The following is a 24,648-nucleotide window of genomic DNA, read 5'->3' as shown; positions in this document are numbered from 1 at the left end:
AGTGAGCAACATAAAAAAATAAAAATTAAAATAAAAACTTCCAAAGGGCTTCAACAGTTCAAGAAGAACCCTGAATGTGGCATTTGTAAAGGAGGTCCAGGATACCTATGTTCATCCATATGTGGGTGCAATACAGGAGCGAGAGATTTATAGTACAAGACAATAATTCTCATCCTCATCGAGTTCAGCTCATGGACCAATATCTTGTATACGGACTGGCCACCCAGGTCTCCTCTTAGTCACCTTCCTAAAAATTTTGAGGGACTTAGGAGAGCTTTGCAAGAGAATAGTCATTACCAGCTGAACTCATGGACACCATTATAAGCAGTGCAAAACATTATAGAGAGTGTTGCTCTGAGGAGTGACCACATTCCTGATTGAGTGACTTTGACCATGTTATTTTGACTTCTTGGTTTTGACTATTGTCTTCATGTACCCATTTGTTACTAAATTAAATTATTTATAATTTTTATGGTCATTTTTTTCACATCTCACCTCAATACTTTTCAGTGAATTGTGTAAAAATTCATCATACAGTTTTTGAGTTATTGTAATTTTTCTCTTTGCTTCTTAATTTATGGAAACCAGTGTATATATGTATTTGAAGGTTTTTACATATGTTTCTTCTACTCCCTGTGTTGTTAACAGTGATTCTAGGATAGCTGTTGTTCTGAAATAGTCAGATGCTTTTAAAAAGACCACAAAAGTCGCATGGAGAGGCTTATTATATTTGTTTGTCCTTTTCTATAATTTACCTAACACTGTAATTACATCTAAATCCTGCATGTTCCTCTGATTGAACTCAAGCCTACATTATTTTGTTATTTGTTACTTTTGTTAACTGGTAATAAACTAATCGGTCTAAAAATTTTAACATTCTCTTCACCATTTTTTATAAATAATTATTATTAATGCATTGTTCCTGCTTCTGTGATGTTTCTCTGTTTTATTTATTTTTTTAATTTTAAAAATTTTGTTGTATATTTAGTTTTATATTTTAGATTTTGCTAAAGCCTTCAATAGAGGCAATCAAAGGCTTAGTAAAAGCTAAATGTATATGCACTGAGTATGTCCAGTATATGTCACCTTGTTAGAAGTAAGTAAATTCCTAACACATAATCTTTCTTTGGCTAGGCCGTGCTGTCCACCAAAGAGAATGTTGCTGCTGTCAATACAATTCTGCAACCTAGTTCTCACTAGCCTCTCTAACACAATTCCAAACAAACAGATTGGTCTGTAATTCAAAGCTTTAGTCTTATCACTCTTTTATGAAGTGGAACAATTTTATCCCCTTTCCGCTCCCTTGAAACTTGGGCCAATTATGTTAAAGAGGTACTCAAAGTTAACTCCCTAGAACATTCTTTCAACATGAGGTGATTTAACCTCAAATTCTACAGCTTTGTTGGCATCAAGTTTACTCGATTCCTACTATACCTCCTGCTCACCCATTGTCAATCGCTGCTCTTCCTTTGCCACTTCTCTCAAGTTCTGCATGATATTACTTCACGAGAATGAAATATTTTTATGAATTGCTCTGTTAATATCTCTAGTATATATTCCTCAGTGCGCATCATTCTCCCATTATTATTAGAAAAAAAAAACTCCCTGGGATTTCTTTTCTTTTAGCTTCATTTGCTAACTGCTGCTTATACTGCACTTTTGCCACCCTTACCAAGTGAGTCTTTCCTAGCTTGCTCTTTGCACCCTTCATGTAACTGATTATTGCCATTCATCTTACAAGGCCTTTTTCTTTCAGATTGCATGCTTCACCATTTTAGTCATCCAGTTTACACCTGTCTTATTTAATATCCTGACCTTTTGGAATACATTCAGTTATTGCTGCTGCCATGTAGTTCCTGAGGGGACCAAGTAGGATTGATTTCCTTGTAATAACTTTAATTCCTTTTCCCATGACAATTAATAGATCAGTTCAGAAGAAAATTGTTGTCTTGTTGAAAACTGGTTATGAAGTATTATTGTCATGTTATGTGATAACACTTCTTTTGGCTTATACCAAAAAATTTACACTGGAAATGTTCAAGGTATGGCCTCATGATATGTCTTAATGGAGAGTTTTATCACCCTTCATTTGTTATGGTTTGTTTTATGTCAGCAAACCATAAGATATAAAGACAAAAAAAGATATTGATTGACAATCACTTACTTGGAATAATATTTTCATAAATGATAAAATCACGATTGTAATCCATAGTATTTCTAATGCATCTGGAAGGAACAGCAAGTGTGGAACTAGAATATCATTGAAAGTAATTAGCACTTATATAATTGCATTGTTTAAATTTATATCCTCACTTTTGTTTAAATATAATTACATTAAATTATATGTTATAAAATATAATTAGTTTGAGATATATAATTATATATAATTACGTATATGATTATATTGAATATCAATTTTCTTGTTTTCTATGCTTAGTTTTGTATTTCTATTAATCTGTTCTGATTTCTTGTTATTTCATTCTAACTCTTTCAGAAACTAAAAGTCCTTGATCCTAAAGATAAAAATGGAAATACTCCCCTTAGTTTAGCTATGAGAAATGGCCATGAAAGGTAAATATAATACTTGGTTATTTTTTCCAAAAATATGTATTTGTGTGTAATTATATGGTATACAAATTGGGGATTAATGATATTATCGGTATTTTTCAGTTGTGCACTAATGCTTTTGCAAAAAGGGGCAAATTGCATCTCTGATGTCATTTATGATGCTGAGCAAAAACAACAAAACTACTGGATGTGGGCCCATGTTCAACCAAAATTGCCTCCAACAAAAAAACATAGCATATTACAGGTAAATCAATACTAAAAATCTAAAAGAGATTTGTGTATTATTTAAAAGTGATTTTGATGGAGGGAAAAGAAAATAGTTTGCATAAAATTTTCCTTGTTAAGTGAAATACTACAGATGAATTCACATATACATGTCCCATTTATTTTCATTTTACAGCAGGCAACTTTTTAAATCATGTTTTGTTGTTGGGTGGGAGAGGGGCTATGATCTTCATAGAGCTCATTGTCATGCATGCCACTCAAATTTTAGTCTGAAGCCTTTCGACCAATTTGATGTGAATATAGTCTTAAACTTTAATTCTTGTATACAAATTAAAACTAATATTTAAAAATAAACAATCTAGCTGTTATCCTTTATTATTAATGTACTCTTAATTGCAGCTAAACTACAACTTTAAGTTTCATTAAATATTGGAAATTTATTTTGTACTTGGTTAGACTCTAATAAATTTAGTTTAATCCTTTATCCAAGTGTAAGCAAACAAAGTTTGTGCCTGAAAATATCTTCAGGACTGAGGTAAGGTGGTACATCCCTTGGCGACTCGTAGCAAAGGTGGATTAAGTTCTCATCACTCCTTGTCTCAGTATGTACCATAATGCAAAGCATACCCCCTTGCGGACATGTATAATGCTATGCATTAAGGGAAGGGCCACTATCCAGACCGGTTTCGACCTTTATTGAGGTCTCGTCAGTGCGAGGCAGAGGCTTACTATCACCACTCTGGATCTGTCTCCCACTGACGAGACCTCAATAAAGGTCAAAACCTGTCTGGGTAGTAGCCCTTCCCTTAATGCATAGCATTATACATGTCTGCAGGGAGATGTGCTTTGCATTATGGGAGATACTGAGACAAGGCGTGATGAGAGCTTGATCCACCTTTGCTACGAGTTGCCAAGGGATGTACCACCTTACTCAGTCCTGAAGAAAGATATTTTCAGGCGCAAACTTTGTTTGCTTACACTTGGATAAAGGATTAAACTAAATTTATTATTTCATTAAATATCTTTCGTATGTTTTTTATTATTGATGCAACAGATTCTACAGTAGATAGAAGCCACAGCTGATCTGATTGTTATATTTATTATATGTTGTTTCAGTTATATAATCTTTCATTGAATTCATTAGCAAGAATTTTTCTATGGCCCATGGATCTCATTTATGCAAACAATGCATGCTTAGAAATATGTTTGTGAATTGAATAGTTGTAATATGTAATGTTTTTTTATAAGAAGTATTATTAAATTTGCTAATGCCTTTCTAAAAATGAATTACCATAACACAAAGTCAATAAAAATGCTTTAAAAAAAAAATCACCTTTTTCCCCTGCAAGAAAAGCAAGTGTAATGAACTTCTGTGAACTTTTCTTGTGGGTAAGTTGCTATGGTCATATATGCAGTATGACCATAGCAAAGAAGAGGAGGTAGGTTACAATAGTACATCAGGGTAAGTTATAGATGAAAGAATGGCAAGGAAGAGATTTCATCCAGTGGCCCTTGCATTTGAAGGAATCGGCAAACTTGACTACTATGAAGAGGAGATAAATTCTGTGCATTTGGCCTTGTATATAGAGTCTAATCTTGGATCATGGTTGTGAATTTTGAGTGAAATGAGAGATACTTCTTCATTCCAACTTACTACAAATGTTATTCATTGTAGTAAGTGTTCATATCAAGTTAACAGAAATATGAACTGTGGGAGCGAAGTTACTCTAGTCATCCTATTTGGCACCATTGTAATTTCACAGGGCATGAAACAAAAAAAATGGTGGATGAAGGATGGACGTTCCATGCAAAGAAATGTTTGAGGTTATTCTGAGTTATGAATTGCAGAACTTATGCCTATGATGTAAGTGAAAAGAGAGGACAAAAGATCAGGTGTTCGAAGTTTTTTCACTTGAATATACTATAAATTAAAGATGACAAGAAATTATATTCTAGGTTTCATCCTTTATTCAAGTGTAAACAAAGTTTGCTCATGAAGTCATTTCACTTAATAAAGGTCAAAACTTGTCTTGGTAGTGGTCCTTCACATAATGCATAGTATTCTACATGTCCGTAAGGATATGTACATTGCATTATGGGATATTAGGGCAATTGATGTGAAGGCAGTCATCCTCTACATACAGGTAGTCCAGTTATGAAGTGATTTCACACTCAAATTGTTTGCTTACACTTGGACAAAGGATGAAACCAAGAATATAATTTCTTGGCATCTTTAATTTTTAAAAGATCAAGTGTTGGTGAGATATGGAGAATTATCTGATATTTTAGTGGATAGATGAAACATTTTCATTAGGTTTTTGTTAAATAGCAAAAGCTTAAGTATCCTTCACTTGTGTAATTGAGTAAAGGTAAACCAGTTTGTATTATAGTTGAAGCCTCAACAAAGATCACCTCCATTTATTATGAATTGTAGAAAACCTATTTCTTTTCAAACAATTTGAAGAGAGAGAGGAGAAAAAAAATTAATTCTTCCCAATGAGTTTTGCATGTTGAAAAGAGTATTTTAAAGCAATTTATAAGAACTTTTCAACTAAAGTGTGGGGAAAAAAAATGTTTACTAAAGTTTATCTGAAAGCTAACTGGTCTTAAATATGAATGAAAACAAGAACATAATTTCCTATTAGGTATAATGTGCTTATTAACCCAGTAAAGCTAGGATTCGGAAGGAAATGGTATACAAATAGTTTATTCTTAACTTCAGTTTTTTTTTTTTTTTTTTTAACATTATCAGTACCGATTACTGAAGTTTGCATAGTAAACATTATTTACAAACTACATCATTAAATATGTAGCAAATTACTGAATTGGTATTTTTTTAAATTAAGGAACACTGTGCTAATTAAGCAGTACATCAAGTTTGAGTTTAAATTGCATCACTTGCTAAAGATTTATAGGATATTTTCTGTTATTTAATCAAAAAAAAAAAAAAATTCACTTGTCTTCTTGGTTGGCTGAGTTGTGAATGTGCCTACTGTCCAACAGGCTGTAGGAATCCAACTATGGGCTTGATTGTTTGTGATGATTGTTTGTGATTTACTTTAGGTTGGTGGATGAATTTCATTTGCTTAGTTTTAAACTGCCATCCTACTTATTGGAGGTCTGAAGTGGCTTAATAAGTTCCATGTTTGTTTCTAGAGCAAGTTTCTGAACTTGATAAATAAAAAATTATAAATTTCCTTAGCACACCCAGTGTACTTGATGTAGTATAGATTTATATATTTTTGTAGATTTGGATTTACTTAAAAAATAAATTAAAAAAATAAAATATCTTCATGTTTTGTAAATATCGTAACTAATTCACTACTTCAGATTTTCTGTAATCTTCATGTGGCTCCTGGTATCAAATAATCAATTGAAAATAGTAATGTGTTTATGGTAATAAAGCTACCCCTGTAGTCCACCCTATAGGCTAAATATTAATAGTTTGCAATTAAATTTTATTATATCAATATTAATTTGATATTCCTGGATATTTTTGAAGATAGAGATGACATGATGTTTAGCCTTTTCTGCATGATGATCCCTGTGTTGGCATTATAGGAAATGTTCTAAGCAATGACACTAATGGGAGTCAGAATAGTTGAACTTCTTTTTAAGAAGAAAATATTCCAAAACCTTTGTAAAAGATAGAGTATTCTTTGAAAGTCCTCATCATGCAATCAATGTAATTGTTTGTTTGTTTTTGTCTGATAGTTAGGACTTTTATTATTCAGATATTGACAAGGATGTGCCTGATGCTGTTGGAACATTAGTGCAGAATAGATTAATTCCCATGGAAATTTCATAACAAGTAGTTTCTTAGTCTGGACTATGAAAAAAACCCACAAAACTTTGCCATTTGTCATTTGTTTTGTAAAGATATTGAATTTTCAAAACTGCATCTGTTGGTCTGGGCCGTGGTGTCTTTCTCCACCCAGTTGGCATCATGTAGTCCCAAGATAGGTTTGATGTTTTGGTTGATGTTTGCTTTTGCAAAACACAGCTGGAAAATATATGAAAAGTAATTTTTCACTTTCTCTAAGTAAAAGCATGACATAACAAAAATTTCCTAACAAGTGGTTTCTTAGTCTGGACTGTGAAAAAAACCCACAAAACTGTGATATTCGTCATTTGTTTTGTAAAGATATTGAATTTTCAAAACTGCATCTGTTGGTCTGGGCGGTGGCATCTTCCTCCACCCATGTTTGGTTTTGCAAAACATAGCTGGAAAATATATGAAAAGTAATTTTTCACTTTCTCTAAATAAAAGCATGACATAACAAAAGTTTTATAACTGGTTTCTGTTTCTTAGTCTGAACTATGAAAAAAAACCACACAACTTTAATATTCTTCATTTGTTTTGTAAAGATATTGAATTTTCAAAACTGCATCCGTTGGTCTGGTTGGTGGTGGTGGCTTCCTCCACCCAGGTGGCATCATGCAGTCCCACGATAGGTTTGGTGTTTTGATTGATGTTTGATTTTGCAAAACACAGCTGGAAAATATATGAAAAGTAATTTTTCACTTTCTCTAAATAAAAGCATGAAAGAAAGAAAAAAAAATGGTTGTCCCCCCCTTCCCCCCATTTATCCCTATCTATATCCCCCTTGTAAAAAATACAAAACTAATTTTGCATGTTTTTACTGTTCAGCCACATTTTACATGCTGAATGGTAAACTCAACCTTGGCACTGCATATTGCTTCCAGAGTGGAGGAAGAAGCTACCCTCTATAGGATTACTTAGCTGATCTACACATAAAACACATCAGATTTGAAAAATGCAATATCTTTACAAAAAATGCTGACCTCCAAAAAATTTTTGTAGTTCATTCATAGTTCAAAGATAAGGAATCACTTTCTGTATTATGTGTACTACTTGCAGCAATTTTCATGACTTACGTGGAAAATATTAATATATAACTTCATAATGGAGTGGAAAATTGTATGAGATTTTGAAAAAAAAAAAAGATGAAGAAGAATAAATGATCATAGAAATATGCCAAATATATATATAGTAAAAATATATAAAAAATCACGTCTTCTCTAAAATCTAATAATGAATCCTACAAAACAGCAAACAGACTATCACTCATGTTGCTGGCTTGTTGTGTATTATTATAAATTAAGGATACAAGAAATTATATACTTAGTTTACTCCTTTATCCAAGTGCAAGCAAACAAAGTTTTGTCGCCGAAGTATTTTCAGGACTGGGGCAACTTTGGTAAAGGTGGTATGACTCCACATCACTTGCTTTGGTATCCCATAATGCAAAGCACATCTCCTTGCGGACATATATAATGCTATGCATTATGGGAAAGGTCACTACCCAGACTGGTTTCGACCTTTATTGAGCAGTAGGAGCGAGACCCAGAGGTGATAGCAAGGTTGAAGTCATATACCACCTTTACCACGGGTTGCCGCAGTCTTTAGACTGGAGCAACTCGTGGTAAAGGTGGTATATCTCAAGGTATATCTCCATCAAGCAGTCTCTCCATAAAGGTGGTATATCTCCATCAAGGAGTCTTTAGACTCCTTGATGGAGACCCTAAATGTCATGTCAAGAACTATCCAACATTTGCAAAATATCTGTCCTACTTTGCTTTGATCTCATTCACAGGCGTGGCACCTACAACAGACTCTGGCAACCTAGTCTTAGCACCCTTGCTTACTACACTCTTACTCAGTTTCCATGGATAGCCCCTAGTTCTCCCACCACCAGATCTGTTCTGAAAAATTTCTTCTGATTTAATCTTGTTAAAATCCTTCAGTAATTTGTATGTCTCAATCATATCACCTGTTTTCTGCCAAGGAAGAAAATCACCCCTTTTCTACCAATTTCTGTAACCCACAAATCTTCAACCTAAAGTTCATTCCATAGACCAGCTACTATCCTAGTCACCCACTGCTGGATCCTCTCTGCCTCCTCCTTATCACCAAGAAATCCTTGAACCTACTTGTCTCTGCTCATCAAAGTATTCTTCAGTATCCAAGTGATCTGATGAGCTGCTTTAGCCACTTTTGCTATGTGCCCCCAAAACTCCTTAAGTAGGACCCTTCCCATAACTCTCTATCCACTAACACTCATAAGTCTCTGGAGTACAGCTCCACCATTGTGGCATACAGCTAGTAATCTTTTCACCCCAGAATACATAACATAACACTTTGCCACATTAAACCGGCATCCTTTCTCCATTGTTCAATCTGTCCAAATTATCCTGCAAAAGTTTGACATCATTTGCATTAACTATTGCTCTACCCAACTTTTCATCATCGGCAAAGAACTAAACAGTTTTCCTCAGATCCTTTCCTATATTATTAATGAACAATTTAAACTGTAGTGATCCAAGAATAGAAGTCTGCAGTATGCCAGTAGTCATAGGCCTTCTTTTGGACTCTACTCCTGGATATACTACTCTCTGATATCACTCCATCAATCACCCTCCTATCCATCTCATGTGCTGCAGACCCATTACCATTATCTAATTCTGCTGTCACTGTATTATAAAATGTGAGCAGGTTACTGAGGCATGACCTACCCTTCACCAAACTATGCTGCTCCAATACAGTATCCCGTTTCCATGTATCCATTCCTGTATTTTGCTCTTGACCAACTTTTCCAATACTTTGACAACAACTGCTGATATGCTGATCAGTCGGTAATTTGCTACATCAGTCTTGGAGCCTCCTTTATGCAATGGAACTATTTTCCCCTCTTTCCAACCTCTTGGAACTAATCTAGAGCTGAGACTTAGATTAAACAATATGGTCAAGGGTACTGACAATACCCTTGCTGCTTCATGTAAAACTTGAGCTAGTATACCATCCAATTCGACAGCTGTATTCACATTAAGGTTCTGTTATATGCTATGCACCTGCATTTCATTTACCTCAGTTCCCATATAAGCCTTCTGGCTCTCTCTTTCCTGCAATATCCCCACCTGGATCTCTTGCAAAGTGTTCACTTAGTAATTCTACTATTTCAACTGATTCAGTTACCTCACTACCATTGGCGTTCATTAAAATCATTCTGCCATAAATTCTTTCTTTTACTTGCAACATATCGAAAGAACTGTTTGTGATTTTCTTTAGGCTGCATTGCTAACTTCTCATAATCTGCTATTGCCTTTCTTACCATACTAGTTACCCTTCTTGCCTGTGCCTTGTAGTGTTCCTGTGCCTACAGGTCAGCTTTCTCCTCCACAATTATTTCTTCTTTTTTGCAGCTTAAAGATATTCATCCACTCAGACACTCTTTTATTACTTCTCATGCACTATGAGCATACAGCCCTTGCAGTTTTATATGCCATGGTACCAATCCAAGCAATCTCATAAGCTTGTCATACTTACCAACCCTGTAATTCCACATATACTTCCCATCTTAATTGCTAATTCCACACATTTAGCCACCTCCCAGGTTAAGACCATATGGTCACTCTCACCAATCGGTTGCAACGTGATCATATTCGTTATAGATGCCTAGTATATTTCATCACATTACAGGTTTTTAGTTCTTGTTTTAGTTATTAATTCTTAACCTTTTTATCCATTTTTTTATTCATTATTTTTTCTTATTGGTTTATTCATATTTTATTTCTACTCTTTGATATATATGTATGCGTATATGTATGCTCTCATTTATTGGCTCAATTATCAAATTCTGTACTAAATTCTATGTGATCCCTACCTTCAGTAATATCTAGTTGTGTTAAATTAATACTATTTCTAATACAATAAATTTTTATTTAGTAAGACTATTATTAAATTTTAACCTGTAGGCTGGGATACAGGGAGAGAGCTCGATTACAATGATTATTGTCCTGGAGGATTGAAGTAGCTTGTAAAATGTTTCATTTTTGGTGCCTAGGATATAGTTCTCTGGCTGTGTAAAAATTCAATCAGAAATAAAAAAAATACATGTGTGTGTGTATATACAAGCTCGTATATATCCTATCCTAATTTACGCTCACGCATAGACCTACACATTTTCATCCAAAAAAAAATTCTTTTTTTTTTTTTGGATGGGAGAGGGAAAAAAAAAAAAAACCTCTCTCTATATATATAAAATTGATAAAAATAAAATTTCCTTATCCCATTTATGGAACAAATGTATTGTAGGCTTACAACCTTTCATGAGTGGGAGTCACCTGAAAAACTGTCAGAAGGAATCAATTATATACATCCTCTTATGATTTTTCTAGGATAAAAATGCCAAACATTAGAGATTCCAGTGGAAAATCTGAAGGAATCATTGATCGATTCAACCAGGGAAGAACATAGTGAAGTTCTCTGCAAGGGTAGAAATGGCAGAAATACTATGGGTGAAAATATAAAATGTGCCTAAAGAAATCAATACCAGAAGGAAAAAAATCTAAGAAAGCTAAGTTGTGTTTAAAAGTAAACTTTTGGAAAATTTAGAAGACAAACATCAAGAAAAGGGCAAAATGTTCCAAAGCTTTGAAATATAAGAAAGAGTACTAAAAGGAATCATATGACATAAAAATGAAGACCGGAATTTTCATTTAAGAATAACATTATTATTAGGAGTAATTATCTTGAAAATTATTCAGGACAGTGAGCAGTAACTGAACAGTGGTTGAAATTATCAAGGAATACAGCAAGTAAATATCGGTATTGGTGGTAGAAAAGGCTATCAGAAATTGGACTTTTTTTTTTTCAAATGCACTCGGGTCTCTTTTTATGTGGATCATAGTTATGTGGTGCACGCCCACAGATACGAGACCTTTCGACACTTCTGCCATGTCAACAGAAGGAGAATCCATTCCGATAATAGGGTAATCCAGCGTTTCCCAAACTTTTCCTACGACGGAAACACTTCACAAATCCTGAAATTTTTATGGTTATTTTGTGATGTATTCATTAATAATTAATTGTTAATTTAGCTGATTTTTTTATTATTAATTGATTAATAATTAAATTTGGCCCAATGGAGGGGAAAAAGCACCGAAGAAAAGTAATTTCTTTGGAAATGAAATTGCAATTTTAGATCACTTAGCAAAAGGAGAGGGATCTATGGTGATTGGTAAACATTGTAATTTAGGCAAATCTACTATAAGAGCAATTAAAAAGATTGAAGTCACAATAAGAAAATTTGTCATTTCTGGCACAAAGCTACGTGCCAAATTATCATCGTACTCAAGAGATGCTTTATTAGAAAACACGGAACGAGCACTTGTAATTTGGATTGAAGAATTAACTCAAAGGAGAATTCCTATAAGTGGTTATTTAATTAAAGAAGAAACTCTTCGGTTTTATGAACAGATGAAGCAATTGGAGCCATCTACTTCCACTTCCCAGGCTGATAAAGAATTTTCAGCTAGCAAAGGATGGTAAACCGTGTTTTTAAAAAGGAATGCACTTCATAATGTGAAGATTACAGGCGAGGCTGCAGCAGCAGCAGATGAAGAAGCAGCCAAAAATTTTTAAGAGAAGTTAGCCAGAATTATTGAAAATGGTGGATATTCCCGATCAAGTGTTTAAAGCTGAAGAAACGAGATTGTTTTGGAAGAAAATGCCTAGTCGAACTTACATCGCAAAGTCTAAGAAAAAAGCAAATGGGTTTAAAGCAAGCAAAGATCGAGTAACGTTGTTACTTTGTAGCAATGCATCAGGAGATCGAATGTTGAAACTCCTCCTAGTAAATAGATTTCTAAGACCACGTGCTCTAAAAGGCAAAGATCTAAAATAGCTGCCGGTACATTGGATGGCTAATACAAAGGCAAAATGCTCTCGATTTTAAAGTTTTATTAATTGTTGACAATGCACCAAGTCATCCGCATTTAGAACATCCAAATGTGCAGGTAGTGTTTTTTCTACCCAATACAACAAGCATTATTTTGCCATTAGATCAAGCCATAATTGCTACTTTTAAAAAAAATTACATCAAGCACACATTTCAGTTTATATTGGATAAACTGGAAAATGAATCGGCCACGTGGTTAACCTAGTGGCTTTGTGCCTCGCAACCATATGACTGGGGAAGGAGTGTCCCAGGTTCGATTCCCGTCGAAGACGTGAGGAACTTTGAGGATCTTCCTCAGGCATAGCCAAGTTAGTGGTTATGTGGATTTGAAGTTCTTGGGCGCGGGCAGTAGGGTTTTTTCCGCCAGTTTATCTGGCGTTTTTCATCTCACAAGCAGGCAAACCAGACCCATGAACATATGCTTCTACAGCCAGAAATATATCCTCCCCTCCCAGCGGCAGGCTAGGCGACAGGTCGGTTTTGAGTGGTACTAACAAGTGGTCGCATCTAAGTAATATGCGGACCCTGCATGATGCGGGAATAATGTATAGCGAAAGAAGAAACTAGAAAATGAATCATTAACAGTAACTGACGTTTGGAAAAAATTTTCTATTTTGGACTGCTTAAATCATGTTGCATCTGCTTTGCTGAGATAAAACCACAAATTTTAAATGCTTGCTGGAAAGCAGCTTGGCCTGGATGTATTGCAAACAGTGCAACCATGCAAACATCTTGTGGATAATGCCTTAAGTGACGATGATATTATTGGATATTGATTAACTTTAGATATCGTCGAAGATCCAGAAAACGATAGTGAATCAGAAGAAAAACCTGTCCCCCTCACTGCAAATATAATTCGAGAAGGTCTTGAAGTGCGCAATAAATTGGAAAATCATTTTCTTGTTCATGACACAAATTCTGAATGAGCCTTTAAATTCCAACATGTGCTGAAGAACTGTATGTCTGGATATGACGAGCTGTATAAAAAATTAGTGAAATCATCATCGCAAAGTTTAATCACTGCTTACATTGTCAGAAGAAAAAATCAGCATAGAATGAGGGTGAAGCTAATTCTGTTTGTGAAGAACCTTTACCATACACATCTGATGCACTGACTATCTCTTCTAGTGATGAAAGAAGTGATTTTACGCAAGTTCGCAAACATTGCCAAATATTATTGTCTAATAGCGATGATAATCCTGATGACAAAATGTTAAAAAAAATGGTACTTTTCAATAAAATTAAATGAATAAAGCTTTAAAATAAACTTAGGCATTTTTATTTTCCTGAATTTTCATAAACTTTTTTTTATGTCATTACTTTGGTTTTATGCGGTTTTAGAAAATTATGGAACGTATCCCTGATTTTTCAATGTGAGTTAGGCCTTTTATGTGCGAGTTTTTATATGCAGTTTTCTGTGGAATATCTATTGCATAAAAAGAGACCCGAGTGTATATCTGTGGTTATATTTGACCGCAGATATTTACAATGGATAGTTAGTGTGGTTATATTTGACCAGAATTGTTCAAATTTTAGGATATAGATGTTTTTGCTGATGTAATGCATGATTCAGAAGGTCAAATTCCACATGATTGTTAATTCTCATACTTGTATATTCTTGTATAAAGAGATTTATACAAGAATACTTCAGAAGAGCCTAAAAAAAAAGTAAAAGAGAAATCTTGGGTAGAGCAAGCCTGAGTTCAGTACAAAGATTTTATCTCTATTTAAGGTATGTAGATCTGTAAAAAGGCACAAGAAAAGCTGTTCCAAATGCAACAGTTATTTAGCAATTGGGACATTATATATATATATATATATATATATACACACAGAACAGTATATAGCCTATACATATATAAATTATATATAGGCTAGTTTGATTTGAAATCCAACCATTTTTATTCATATATAAAATCAGATAATAAGCATGCTATCTCCATTGTATTCTTTATCCGTATGGTTTACATCAGTGGTGGCGAACCTTGCCACCACTGATATAGATGTGCCAAAAATTTACAAATAATATTTATCAAATTGCTGACATGAACTGCTGTGCAGTTTTTAATAGACATTTAACAGAATTTTATTGAGACAAGTTTAAAAATTAACATAGAATTTCATAAAGATGAACTCATAACTTGACATGCACATTGTTGTGTACAAATCAACATCAATTATTTATTAAGGAGATTTTTGTTGTTGTACATTGGATGGAAAATGCTTTATTTCAGGTTCATATTTTGTCACTTTTAGTAATACACACTCCTAACTAGATTCATCAGTCATTCTGTTTCTTAAACTGTCTTTTATAAAATTCATTTGGGAAAATAATGACTCACAAGCATATATAGAGGATAAAATTGATAATATAGCCATTGTTTGTTTTTTTAAACAACTGAAGGTTTCGGGAATGGCATTCCACATTCTCATTATTTCTTCTTCTGCATTATTTTCAATTACTCCCAATAATTGATCATTTTCAATTATTTCCAAGTCATTTCTCAAATTACCAAACTTTTGTGTTTCCATATAGAATTGGATTGAAAATCGATTAATTGCATTTCTACGTCTTCCATATTCAACCACTCTAAAATCTCCAAATTGAGTTTATATGCTGATGTTGCGTCTGGATGTAAAATAAATTTTGATGTTTCTGCAAAGTACCTGAACTGCATAAATCTTGAAGAAAATTCATTGGTTATCAACTGAATAACAACAGAAAACTCTTGGGTCAATTTAATTTGATCTGTTTTTTCATGAAATTCTAGATCTGCAAAGAATATTTTTTGTATTTGGAAAATATTTGAAGGTATTGCAAATAACATCACAATTGAAAATTTGTGATTTAGCTTTGAATGCTTTGATTAAATCAAACCTGACAATAACTGTCTTGTTAATACCTTGCAGTTTCATTTAATTCATTTAAATATAAGCACAAATTGGTAAAAAACATTAATTTTGAAAGCCATTCGATGGCCATTAATTGATTTTATTTTTCAATGATTTTCTCATTATGTAAAATAAGTAACATCATCTAAATGTTCAACAAATTTTTGAACAAATTTTCCACGACCTAACCATTTTCCTCTCCAGTCATACTGCGAGCGCCATCCATAGTTGCAATTTTGGAAAGATGTATTTCTCTTTCAGCAAGTGCATTTACAACTGTGTTACAAATATCTACTCCTTTTGTTGTTGATAATGATGCTAAACTGATCAGTTCTTCTTTGATATTATTCCCAACACAATAATGGGGAAGAAAAAAAAAGCTAAATGAGCTGATCCAGTTATGTCAGTACTCTTATCAATACAAAGAGAAATTAAACCTGAAGATTTTATATCTATTTTTTGCTGATGAATTATATTTTTAGCTATTTCCAAGATTCTATCTTTCATCATAGCCAAAGGCATATCTTTTATTCTTTAAATAATTTTTTTCCTTGTTTTCAAAATCTTCAAAGAGAACTGGTGTGCATTTTAACCATGCTTCTTTTATATATTCCCCATCACTAAAAGGTTTCCCTTGTTTGGTAATTATGTTTGAGGCAAAAAAAAAAAAAAAAAAAAAAAAAAAAAAAAAAAAAAAAAAAAACCTAGCAGCAGTTATGTTTGAATGACTGCCAGTATATTTTATTAGGTTATTGACTGAATATTTCTATTTTTAATTGCCCGAGCAATAAATTCTTTCTGTTCGTCCTTACTTTAATCAAGGAGCAATTTATGGTTTGTCTTATAATGCTGATTCAATGATGTTCTGCACATAAGTATCTTGGATCATAAAACATATGCTGCTTTATTGTCTTTGTTAATCCTGCCATACTCTTCAGTCTACCAACTTTGGAACTCTCTGCTGCTTGATTCTGATAATTTTTTTTTTTTGTAGTTTCACTAGCCATGTTAAGTAGAACTAACAAATTTATTCAAAACAATTATGTTTGACTAAACTAAAATCAAATGCATTTTTTTTTATATTTTCAAAAAACAACATTTTATTGTATGCCTAAATTAAATTACCTTTATAATTCACACTTGGAGCAAAAACTCAAGCAAAAACAAAACACAGTGTACAGATGCAACAATAATACTCTTGCATGCATATATTTATGACCTCTTTTAGGTTGATTTTTAATATGGTGCATTCATGTCAGTTAGGATTGCACTATACACTTATATTAAATACTCCAGTTGGGTTGATTAAAATGATTTTATTATTTTCTTTCCTTACCCACATGTTGAAGCAATTCATTTTGAGAGATTGTAGGGAACTATCTCTGCTCTCATAAAAATTGACAGAGGTTTTATTAATGCAAGCCCAAGTACACTGGTCTTTATTGATGCAGAGCTTGCTGATTAAGCATATTGATCTGATAATATATTTAAGAGAAAATATACATTAGATAGTGAAAACTTCTGCCAACTGACAAAATGCTAATATAATGATGCCAACTTGGCCTGCATAAGTGTTGATGTCTTATACAAAAAAGAAAAGGAACTTAATTTTTCTTTAAATCTGTTAACTATTAGCTAGATAATAGTGTTAATTTGAATATATGATACTGAATTGCTATCCACTGTACTGATTACCAGAATAATAACCCATTTGGAAATGTATATTCCAATTGTGTGCAGTCTCTGTGAAGTGAGTTTTTATGCATTTTCACTGTAGGTGGTAAATGATATTCTTTGCTAGATGTGACTGCCACCGTCTTTATTGGAGAACCTGAAGAAACTTAAAAAAAAGTTTCATGTCTATTCTTGGAGACAGGATTTCCAATTTATGTAATTCTGAGATAGTCTGTGATAATGAAGCATTATAGTTAGTTTCTAACCTCTTTTCTGGTAGAATTATCGGGGGGGGGGGGTTAACTTGCCCATTGTAAAAGTAGCATCAAAAATATACTTCAAAGGTGTTAAATATATAGAGAATTAACTACATCATTCAAGAACACTCACCTGTGTTTGTTATAAAACTTCATTCTTATTGCTCTGTTTGTTGAACATATAATTTGCCATACTTGCTTGAAATTCTGAATATAATTATGTGAGATATAAGGCATTTGGGTTTTGCTGCCAAATAATATTATTCTCCCTTGGTTGTCTGGATAGTTAGACTAGATTTATTGTTTACTAGCATTCCACTATGAAATATATTTAGGGTGACAATAGCATTGACTCTGAGAATTGTCAAGTTTATATTTGGATGTACTTGTGAGAATCAAACCAGAGCACTTGAAGGAAAACACTAACTCTACATCCGCAGTCCCAGATAAACTATGCTGTTTGGGGGTGCAGAGAAAAATGGCAGTTCAACCATATACTGACTAATTACTACTGCCAAACCAATGCATGTACTATGAAATTCACTTCCCACATGTAGGATTGGCTTATGTATATTTATTCACAATCTTATTTATTTATTATTACTTTGTTTCCCATGCATATTTGTAAACAAGCACGTAACATCTACTGTTATGTGTTTGTTTTTTGTGGAATTTTAACATGATTATCTAATTTGGAAACGTCAGCATTGCCAAATAAGATAATTATAATCATCCTATCTTTCAAAAATTATTTTAAACTATAAAGTAACATCTAATATTTCAACAACTCTTTGATGTTAATATATGATTTAAAATAAATTTTGAAAGATAAGATGATTATAATTCATTCATTTTTTTTTCCAACCAATCTCAGTGATTCAAGAGATAATCAAAAAGCTGATCGTTAACTTTGACGTTTCTTTTTTTTTTTTTTTTTATTACCAAAGTAGATAGAGATCATCATTTTATAATTCTTTATTTTGTTGTTATGTAAATCTTGTTCCTTAAGCATTGTATTCTCTTCTGATTAGCATTCACATATACACTTGCAAAAATATTTATATTATTCATCAGCAAAAATATTCTGTTCACATAAAAATAAAATTATCCATTCTGGATCATTGAATTCTTCCAAAGGAGCTGTTTTTCATTTCTGCTATTCTTGCCTCTTTTTATATATTTACAAAAACTTTTCATAATTAATCTTAACATTCTTAGGTACCTCTATTCAAATCTTGCATTACCATCTTACATCTCTCTCATACTTTTTTTTCTCATAACTGATTTATCAGATAAGTAAGTACTCTTTAACTGACTTTTCACATCATATTTCTTTAAGAACCTGATTATTCATCCAGCTATATCACTTTTGTTTAATGCGGTTTTTTTAGCATTAATGCTAAAAAAAACGCATTAAAAGATGTGAATTTTAAATTATCCACATTTTCCCTTAACATTGTTAATTTGCATTAATGCCACTTATGTTAAATAATGTCTTTTACTTAATTCCTCTTAATTCTCTTATCACATTGTTTTTGAAATTCACCACATACTTTTTAATTGTCATTCTCTCCTTAGTTTTTCCTCTAAGGGGAGAATGAGTGGGAGAAATTCCTCTTAATAGTATAGATTCTTAATAATTAATTCTACCTATCTCTAATTATTCTAATGATATAAAATCCAAGATCCTCTCATCTCTAATTGATTCATGTGTCTTCAGAAACTTACTATCCGTTTATGTCGTCAGCTCTTTCATTCTTCACATCATTAACCCCATGTTTAAATGATCTGTTTATAATACTGTAAATTTGTTTTCCTTATTTCTTGAAGCAACTAACCTATAATATTGCTTTTTCCTCTATATGGTGGTGTGGGTATTAAAATTCTATGCATATTGTGCACCATGATATCTTGAACACCTAACTTGAATAGGAATTACAATGTTTCCTATTTAGTCTTTAACGACGTTATAATTTTTATTATATATACTTCGATGTCATGAACATCATTGTTAAACCAAGAATCAGAAATTCCTACAATAATTTCAACCACTAGTTTCCTCTGTAAGTCTGATGCATTAGAATATAAAAACATGATTTCATTCAAAGTACATTATCATATTGATTTTCCCCTATTGTTAACTAAAACCTCTCCTCCTATTGTTGTTGCTATTTGGAATACCCTTTGCCTCTATATCTAGATGGTTTGAAAAAGATTTCCTTTTATATCATTTCTGAATTTTTTAAATTTATCTGATATCTTTTTTTATGTGCATTTTTAATATATTCACCTACGTGGAATTTACCTGAGCAGTCTATATCACAAATTCTACAAGCGTATCTTACACTCTCTTGACTATTAACTCTTGTAGATAGGCTTATACATTGGTAACTCATAACTATTAAATTATTTAAGGAATTTACAATGTATACTGGAATATTAATTAAAAGAAACTAATAAATACTTCCTATATTTCGGCAATGTCACATTGCCATCTTCATGGGACCATACAACTATGACATGTGCACACAGGCACTACAAAAAGCAAATATGAAGCAGAAGAGAGAAAACTACAGTTGTTCCTAGAGTCCTAAAGGTGCCCCCTAGCAGGCTATATTGGGTTGTCATGCCTGTTTGGCTGAAGTTCTCAAGATGCAAGCTTCCCAAATTTGGAGCAGTCTCATGCATCCAAATTTGTTGAGGTTTGGAAAGTTTTTTAGATCTGAGGCTGATTCCATGAATAATCTTTCATATTTAAAAATTTGCTGTGGTGTATTAACATGGCTTTCTTCTTTACAGTTTACAGCTGCAAGGGACCTGGTATACCCTAGGTAGGTCTGGGGAAAGTGGTTGATCTTTGGTGGAGCAGATAAGGGATGCCAATTTTTTATATGGTGTGTAACAAGAAGTCAGGTCATTTTTTTAAAGATTTTGCTTAACTTTCCAGCAGTGCCCCGGATATAGGGAGGAGGGGGGGAATGGTGATGGATTTAGTGTAATCTTTGTTATGAAGGTGGGGGAGGGATTGTGGTTAACTGGTTTTAATATTTTTTGAGGGTTGTAGCCATTGCTAAGAAAGTGTTAAGGATGTGGTTTAGTTTAGTGGTTAGGGCATTGTCATCTGAACAGATAATTTTGCCCTGTTATATAGTGTTTTTATAACCCCCATATTGTTGTGAGGGGGGGGGGGATTGCTGGTGAATGTATCTGTCTGTATGGGTGGGTTTTCTGTAAATAGAGAAAACCAATAATCCATCAGGCTGGCGAGTGATTAGAGTGTCTAGGAAAGGGAGGAGACTGTTGTTTTCCTCTTTTTCCAAGGTGAACTGGATTCTGGGGTGTTGGTTGTTTAAGTGTGTTAAGATGGAGTGGAGTGTATCTGAGCCATGTGGCCAAATAGCAAACACATCATCAATATAATGAAGCCAAACAGTGGGTTTTTGTGGGGCTGAGTTTAAGGCTTTCTCTTCAAAAGTTTCCATAAAGAAGTTGGCCAGGGGCCAAACGAGATAGCCAGAGTTCATTATGAACTGAAATAGGGCTGAGATATCAGGAGGAAATTTGGTTTGGATGAGCTCTAAGGTTTCCTTGAAGTGGGCTGAGGTGATGGTGTATTGCCAGTATAGTGTGTGAGCGCTTTGGCTAAATGTTTGGCAAATTTGTATGTGGGGGGAATCAATGCTATCCACTATGGGACGTAATGGCACATTTTGTTTATGTATAATTTGGAAGTCCATATATTCAAGAGGGGGCATCTAGAGTTAAAAGCTTTTAGTTTATTTGTAACTTCCACAGGCCAAGAAGTGACCATTTTAAGAAGCCTTTGGAGTGTTCTAATGTGGGAGCTGGTGGGATTATACTCAGTAGTAAGGTAGGTAGCCTGATCTAACAATAAAGCATTAATCTTACCTCTGTAGTCGGTTTGGTTGAGAACCACAGTGGCATTTCCCTTATCTGCTTTGGTGATTATTATTTCTTTGTTTTTCTTCATTTCTTGTAGAGCTTTATATTCTCCTTTGAATAGGTTGGTTTTTGGTGGTCTTGCTTTGCTGAGAACACTGCTTACATCCAGTCTGATATTGTTGGCGATATGGTTTGGATGGTTGCAGATACCATGTTCTGTCTGAATCATTATTTCTTTGGCAAGTATTTTCTTAGGAGATATGGCGGAATTGTGGCCACGTGCCAGTTCATTGAGTGCATCAGGCTTCAGCATAACGGAAGAAAGGTTGAATACAGTATTGAGTGGTTGTTGAGATTTGGAGATAGAGTCCTTTTTCAAATTTTCAATTTTTTTGATGTGCTGACTTCGTATCTTTTCAAATTCTTTTGCTGCCGAAGCGCACAAAATGTCATAGAGAAACGTCCAAAGTTCGTGGTTCAGCGTGTTGGAAAGCTCCTTCTCTAGTGCTTTGTTTACGTCGGCTAGGAGAACGTGTGTAGTGGTAATTTGTTCTTGAAGTAGGACAAAGCTAGCACGGTTATAAATGCTGAGAGCCTTCTGTGAAGTGAAATGGTGCTTAAATTTTAAGTTTGGGATTACCTCATTATCCCGGCAGCGTTTTAAGAAGGTCAAATGATTTAGTTGTCTTGATATCTTCAGCTTTAGTTTGCTGTATTGGCGAGGCTGTGCATGTGATAGAACCTCTGTGGATGATCATAATTCTTCTACATTAGCTTATATGTTGGTAACACATGACTATTAAATATTTAAGGAATTTACAACGTATACTGGAATATTAATTAAAAGAAACTTTAATAAATACCTCCCATATTTCAGCAATGTCACATTGCCATAATAATGGGAACATACAATTATGACACGTGCACACAGACACTACAAAAAACAAATGAAGCAGAAGAGAGAAAACTACTGTTGTTCCTAGAGTCCTAAAAGTGCCCCCTAGCGGACTATATTGGGTTGTCTTGGCTGTTGGGTTGAAGTTCTCAAGATGCAAGCTTCTCAAATTTGGGGAAGTCTCATGCATCCAAATTTGTTGAGGTTTGGAAAGTTTTTTTAGAGTTGAGGCTGATTCCATGAATAATCTTTCATATTTAAATTTGCTGTGGTGTATTAACATGGCTTTCTTCAAACGTATTCTGTGGCGGGTATCCAGAGCATGGTCTGCAAGCCCAGAGTGGCTGTACTGGTGAACTGTACTCTGATGGGTTCTTTAATGCTAGATGTTAGACATGGCTTGGGTGATTGTGAATGATGATACTTTGTTTAGAGGTGTGAGGGTTTCTTTTATGTTTTATTGTTTTATAACCTGGGCTATTCTGGCTGTTATTCTAGAGAATAACAGCCAGAATAAGCAAAGTGACTTCACCTGTATTTATGGTATTCTTAACTACTATGTCTTCTCTTTGGGTGTTAGTTTGAAAATGTTAGTGATAGATTTCTATTATTATCATTTTTAATAATAGTTTGAATACCTGTTATCCTTCAGGTATTCAAACTGCTGGTTTTTCTTTTCATCACTTGTGGCTTATACTTTGTCTCAAGTTTCTGATGGTGTCACTTTTTAGTGTTAGGTTTAACATGAAAGTATTTCTCTGTTCATTTTATACTGTTTATATATCCTTGGTCTAGCTGGAGATAAAGATTAATATATCCAGAATAGAGAAGTATTTGATTGTCAAATCAGTAAGCTGTTTCTGTGGTCCTGGTGAAATGAGTAAAATGCTATGAGATTACCTGATCCACATTTTTGATTTTAGACGATATCCTTTCAAGACCTGTCATCCAAGGAATTCCATTTAAATATTAACAAGCCTTTCCTCAATCTTCCTTTCTCTTCATATAGTATGTTGTCATATTGGAACAAAGTACTGTCTAAATGCTGAAATAGTCTGCTAGGCAATATTAAGGTTTTATCTTATGTGATAACATAAGAATTTGTGTGTAGGCTGACCATGTCCAGACTGGCTAAGATTCCTGTGGCTTCTAGTCATAACTTCAGTTTTTTTCAATAAAATCTTCAGAAAAGTCTCTTAAAATTTCTGGAATCTGTGTATAACTTTGCTAAATAAGAACTCACAAACTGGTAAAATCAGATATAGTAAAAAGTTGACTCTGTCACATGCTCATTCACTATAGCAAAGTCCTGAGCAAAATATACCACAACCATTTTGTTTTTGTTTTTTTTTTCATACAAGTTTCTTATACTGAAAGGCAAGTATATGAGCTGTTGTGAAGAATAAGGATAATTTTATGAACTGATATTCAGAAAATAGTCTTGTAATGTGACTTTTCATGTTTTTTGTTCCTAAGTATCATGATTTTATTGCACATTTTGATGATAACTGATTAAATTTAAATTCCCATTATTTGCTTTTCCTCTGTTATAACTATTTTAATAGGAAGTTCTTCAGAAAAATTGGCAAGGTATCTTTTTTTATATTCTGGACCATATTGAGGGCACTGGAAAAGGAATAACAATGGCTGTTGAGGTAAGTTTTTATATTTTTGCAAAATACATAGTTTTTTTTGCATTTGCTGTTTAAACTAAGTATTCAATTTAAACATGTTCACTCTTAGCTGTCACCATACCTATTGGTATCCCATAAATCCATGAAATATTTCAGTTTAAAATTATTGACTGAAACAAGAATCATTCTTGTTTTCATTAAGTACCTATGATATCTGTTCAAATAGTCTTAGAACTGCAATATTTAAACATAATTCCTGTGAATTAACAATATTTCCATTTAAAATTATTAGCTGAAATAAGAATCTTTCTTTTTTTTTTTCACAAACTCTCTGGTTAATTTTCGCACGAAACTTTTATAATTTCTGTATTCGACTTTGAAATGATGTTGGATTTAATATCCACTTAATTTATATAATTTTGCATCGCCGAAATAAAGCCTTTTTGGCTCTTTATTTAATAAATACTTTACGCACCAACTTAGAGTTCGCTTACGGAAAATACACCTCTCTGACTCTTCAAATTCCTTAGTACTGAGAGTTCTTGCTTTCTGCCTAGTCTCTGATGAAAACCAATGAGTTTGAAACAGCTGTCAGACTAGGCTGTATATTTGTCTCCAATAGGAGGCAAATATACGGCACTTTGAGTGTTCGTCACTTCCTATAAGGTTCGGCTAGGGCAACTCGTAATGTGGCGGTGGTGTATTCCCCCAAGCCCTCTGGTCAATTTTCGCATGAAACTTTTATAGTTTCTGTATTCAGCTTTGAAATGTTGTTGGATTTAATATCCACTTAATTTATAGAATCTTTCTTGTATTTTATAAATTTTTTATTAACACAA

General features: G+C 33.5%; 1 protein-coding gene across 1 annotated transcript in view; it reads left to right on the top strand.

Annotated features, from left to right (window-relative positions):
- LOC150102348 (poly [ADP-ribose] polymerase tankyrase-like) overlaps window positions 1–24,648 on the top strand; it is a 1,002,656-nt gene that overhangs the window by 647,085 nt on the left and 330,923 nt on the right. The window contains 3 exon segments of the mRNA XM_090399561.1: window positions 2,495–2,571; window positions 2,671–2,812; window positions 23,741–23,830. Coding sequence (XP_090255687.1) covers window positions 2,495–2,571; window positions 2,671–2,812; window positions 23,741–23,830 — 309 coding nt within the window.

The sequence above is a fragment of the Typopeltis vanoorti genome, chromosome 10 (assembly GCF_054136105.1).
Source record: "Typopeltis vanoorti isolate ZY-2024b chromosome 10, IOZ_Tvanoo_1.0, whole genome shotgun sequence".
Classification (NCBI taxonomy): Eukaryota; Metazoa; Arthropoda; class Arachnida; order Uropygi; family Thelyphonidae; genus Typopeltis; species Typopeltis vanoorti.
This window is presented reverse-complemented; position numbering and strand designations above follow the sequence as displayed.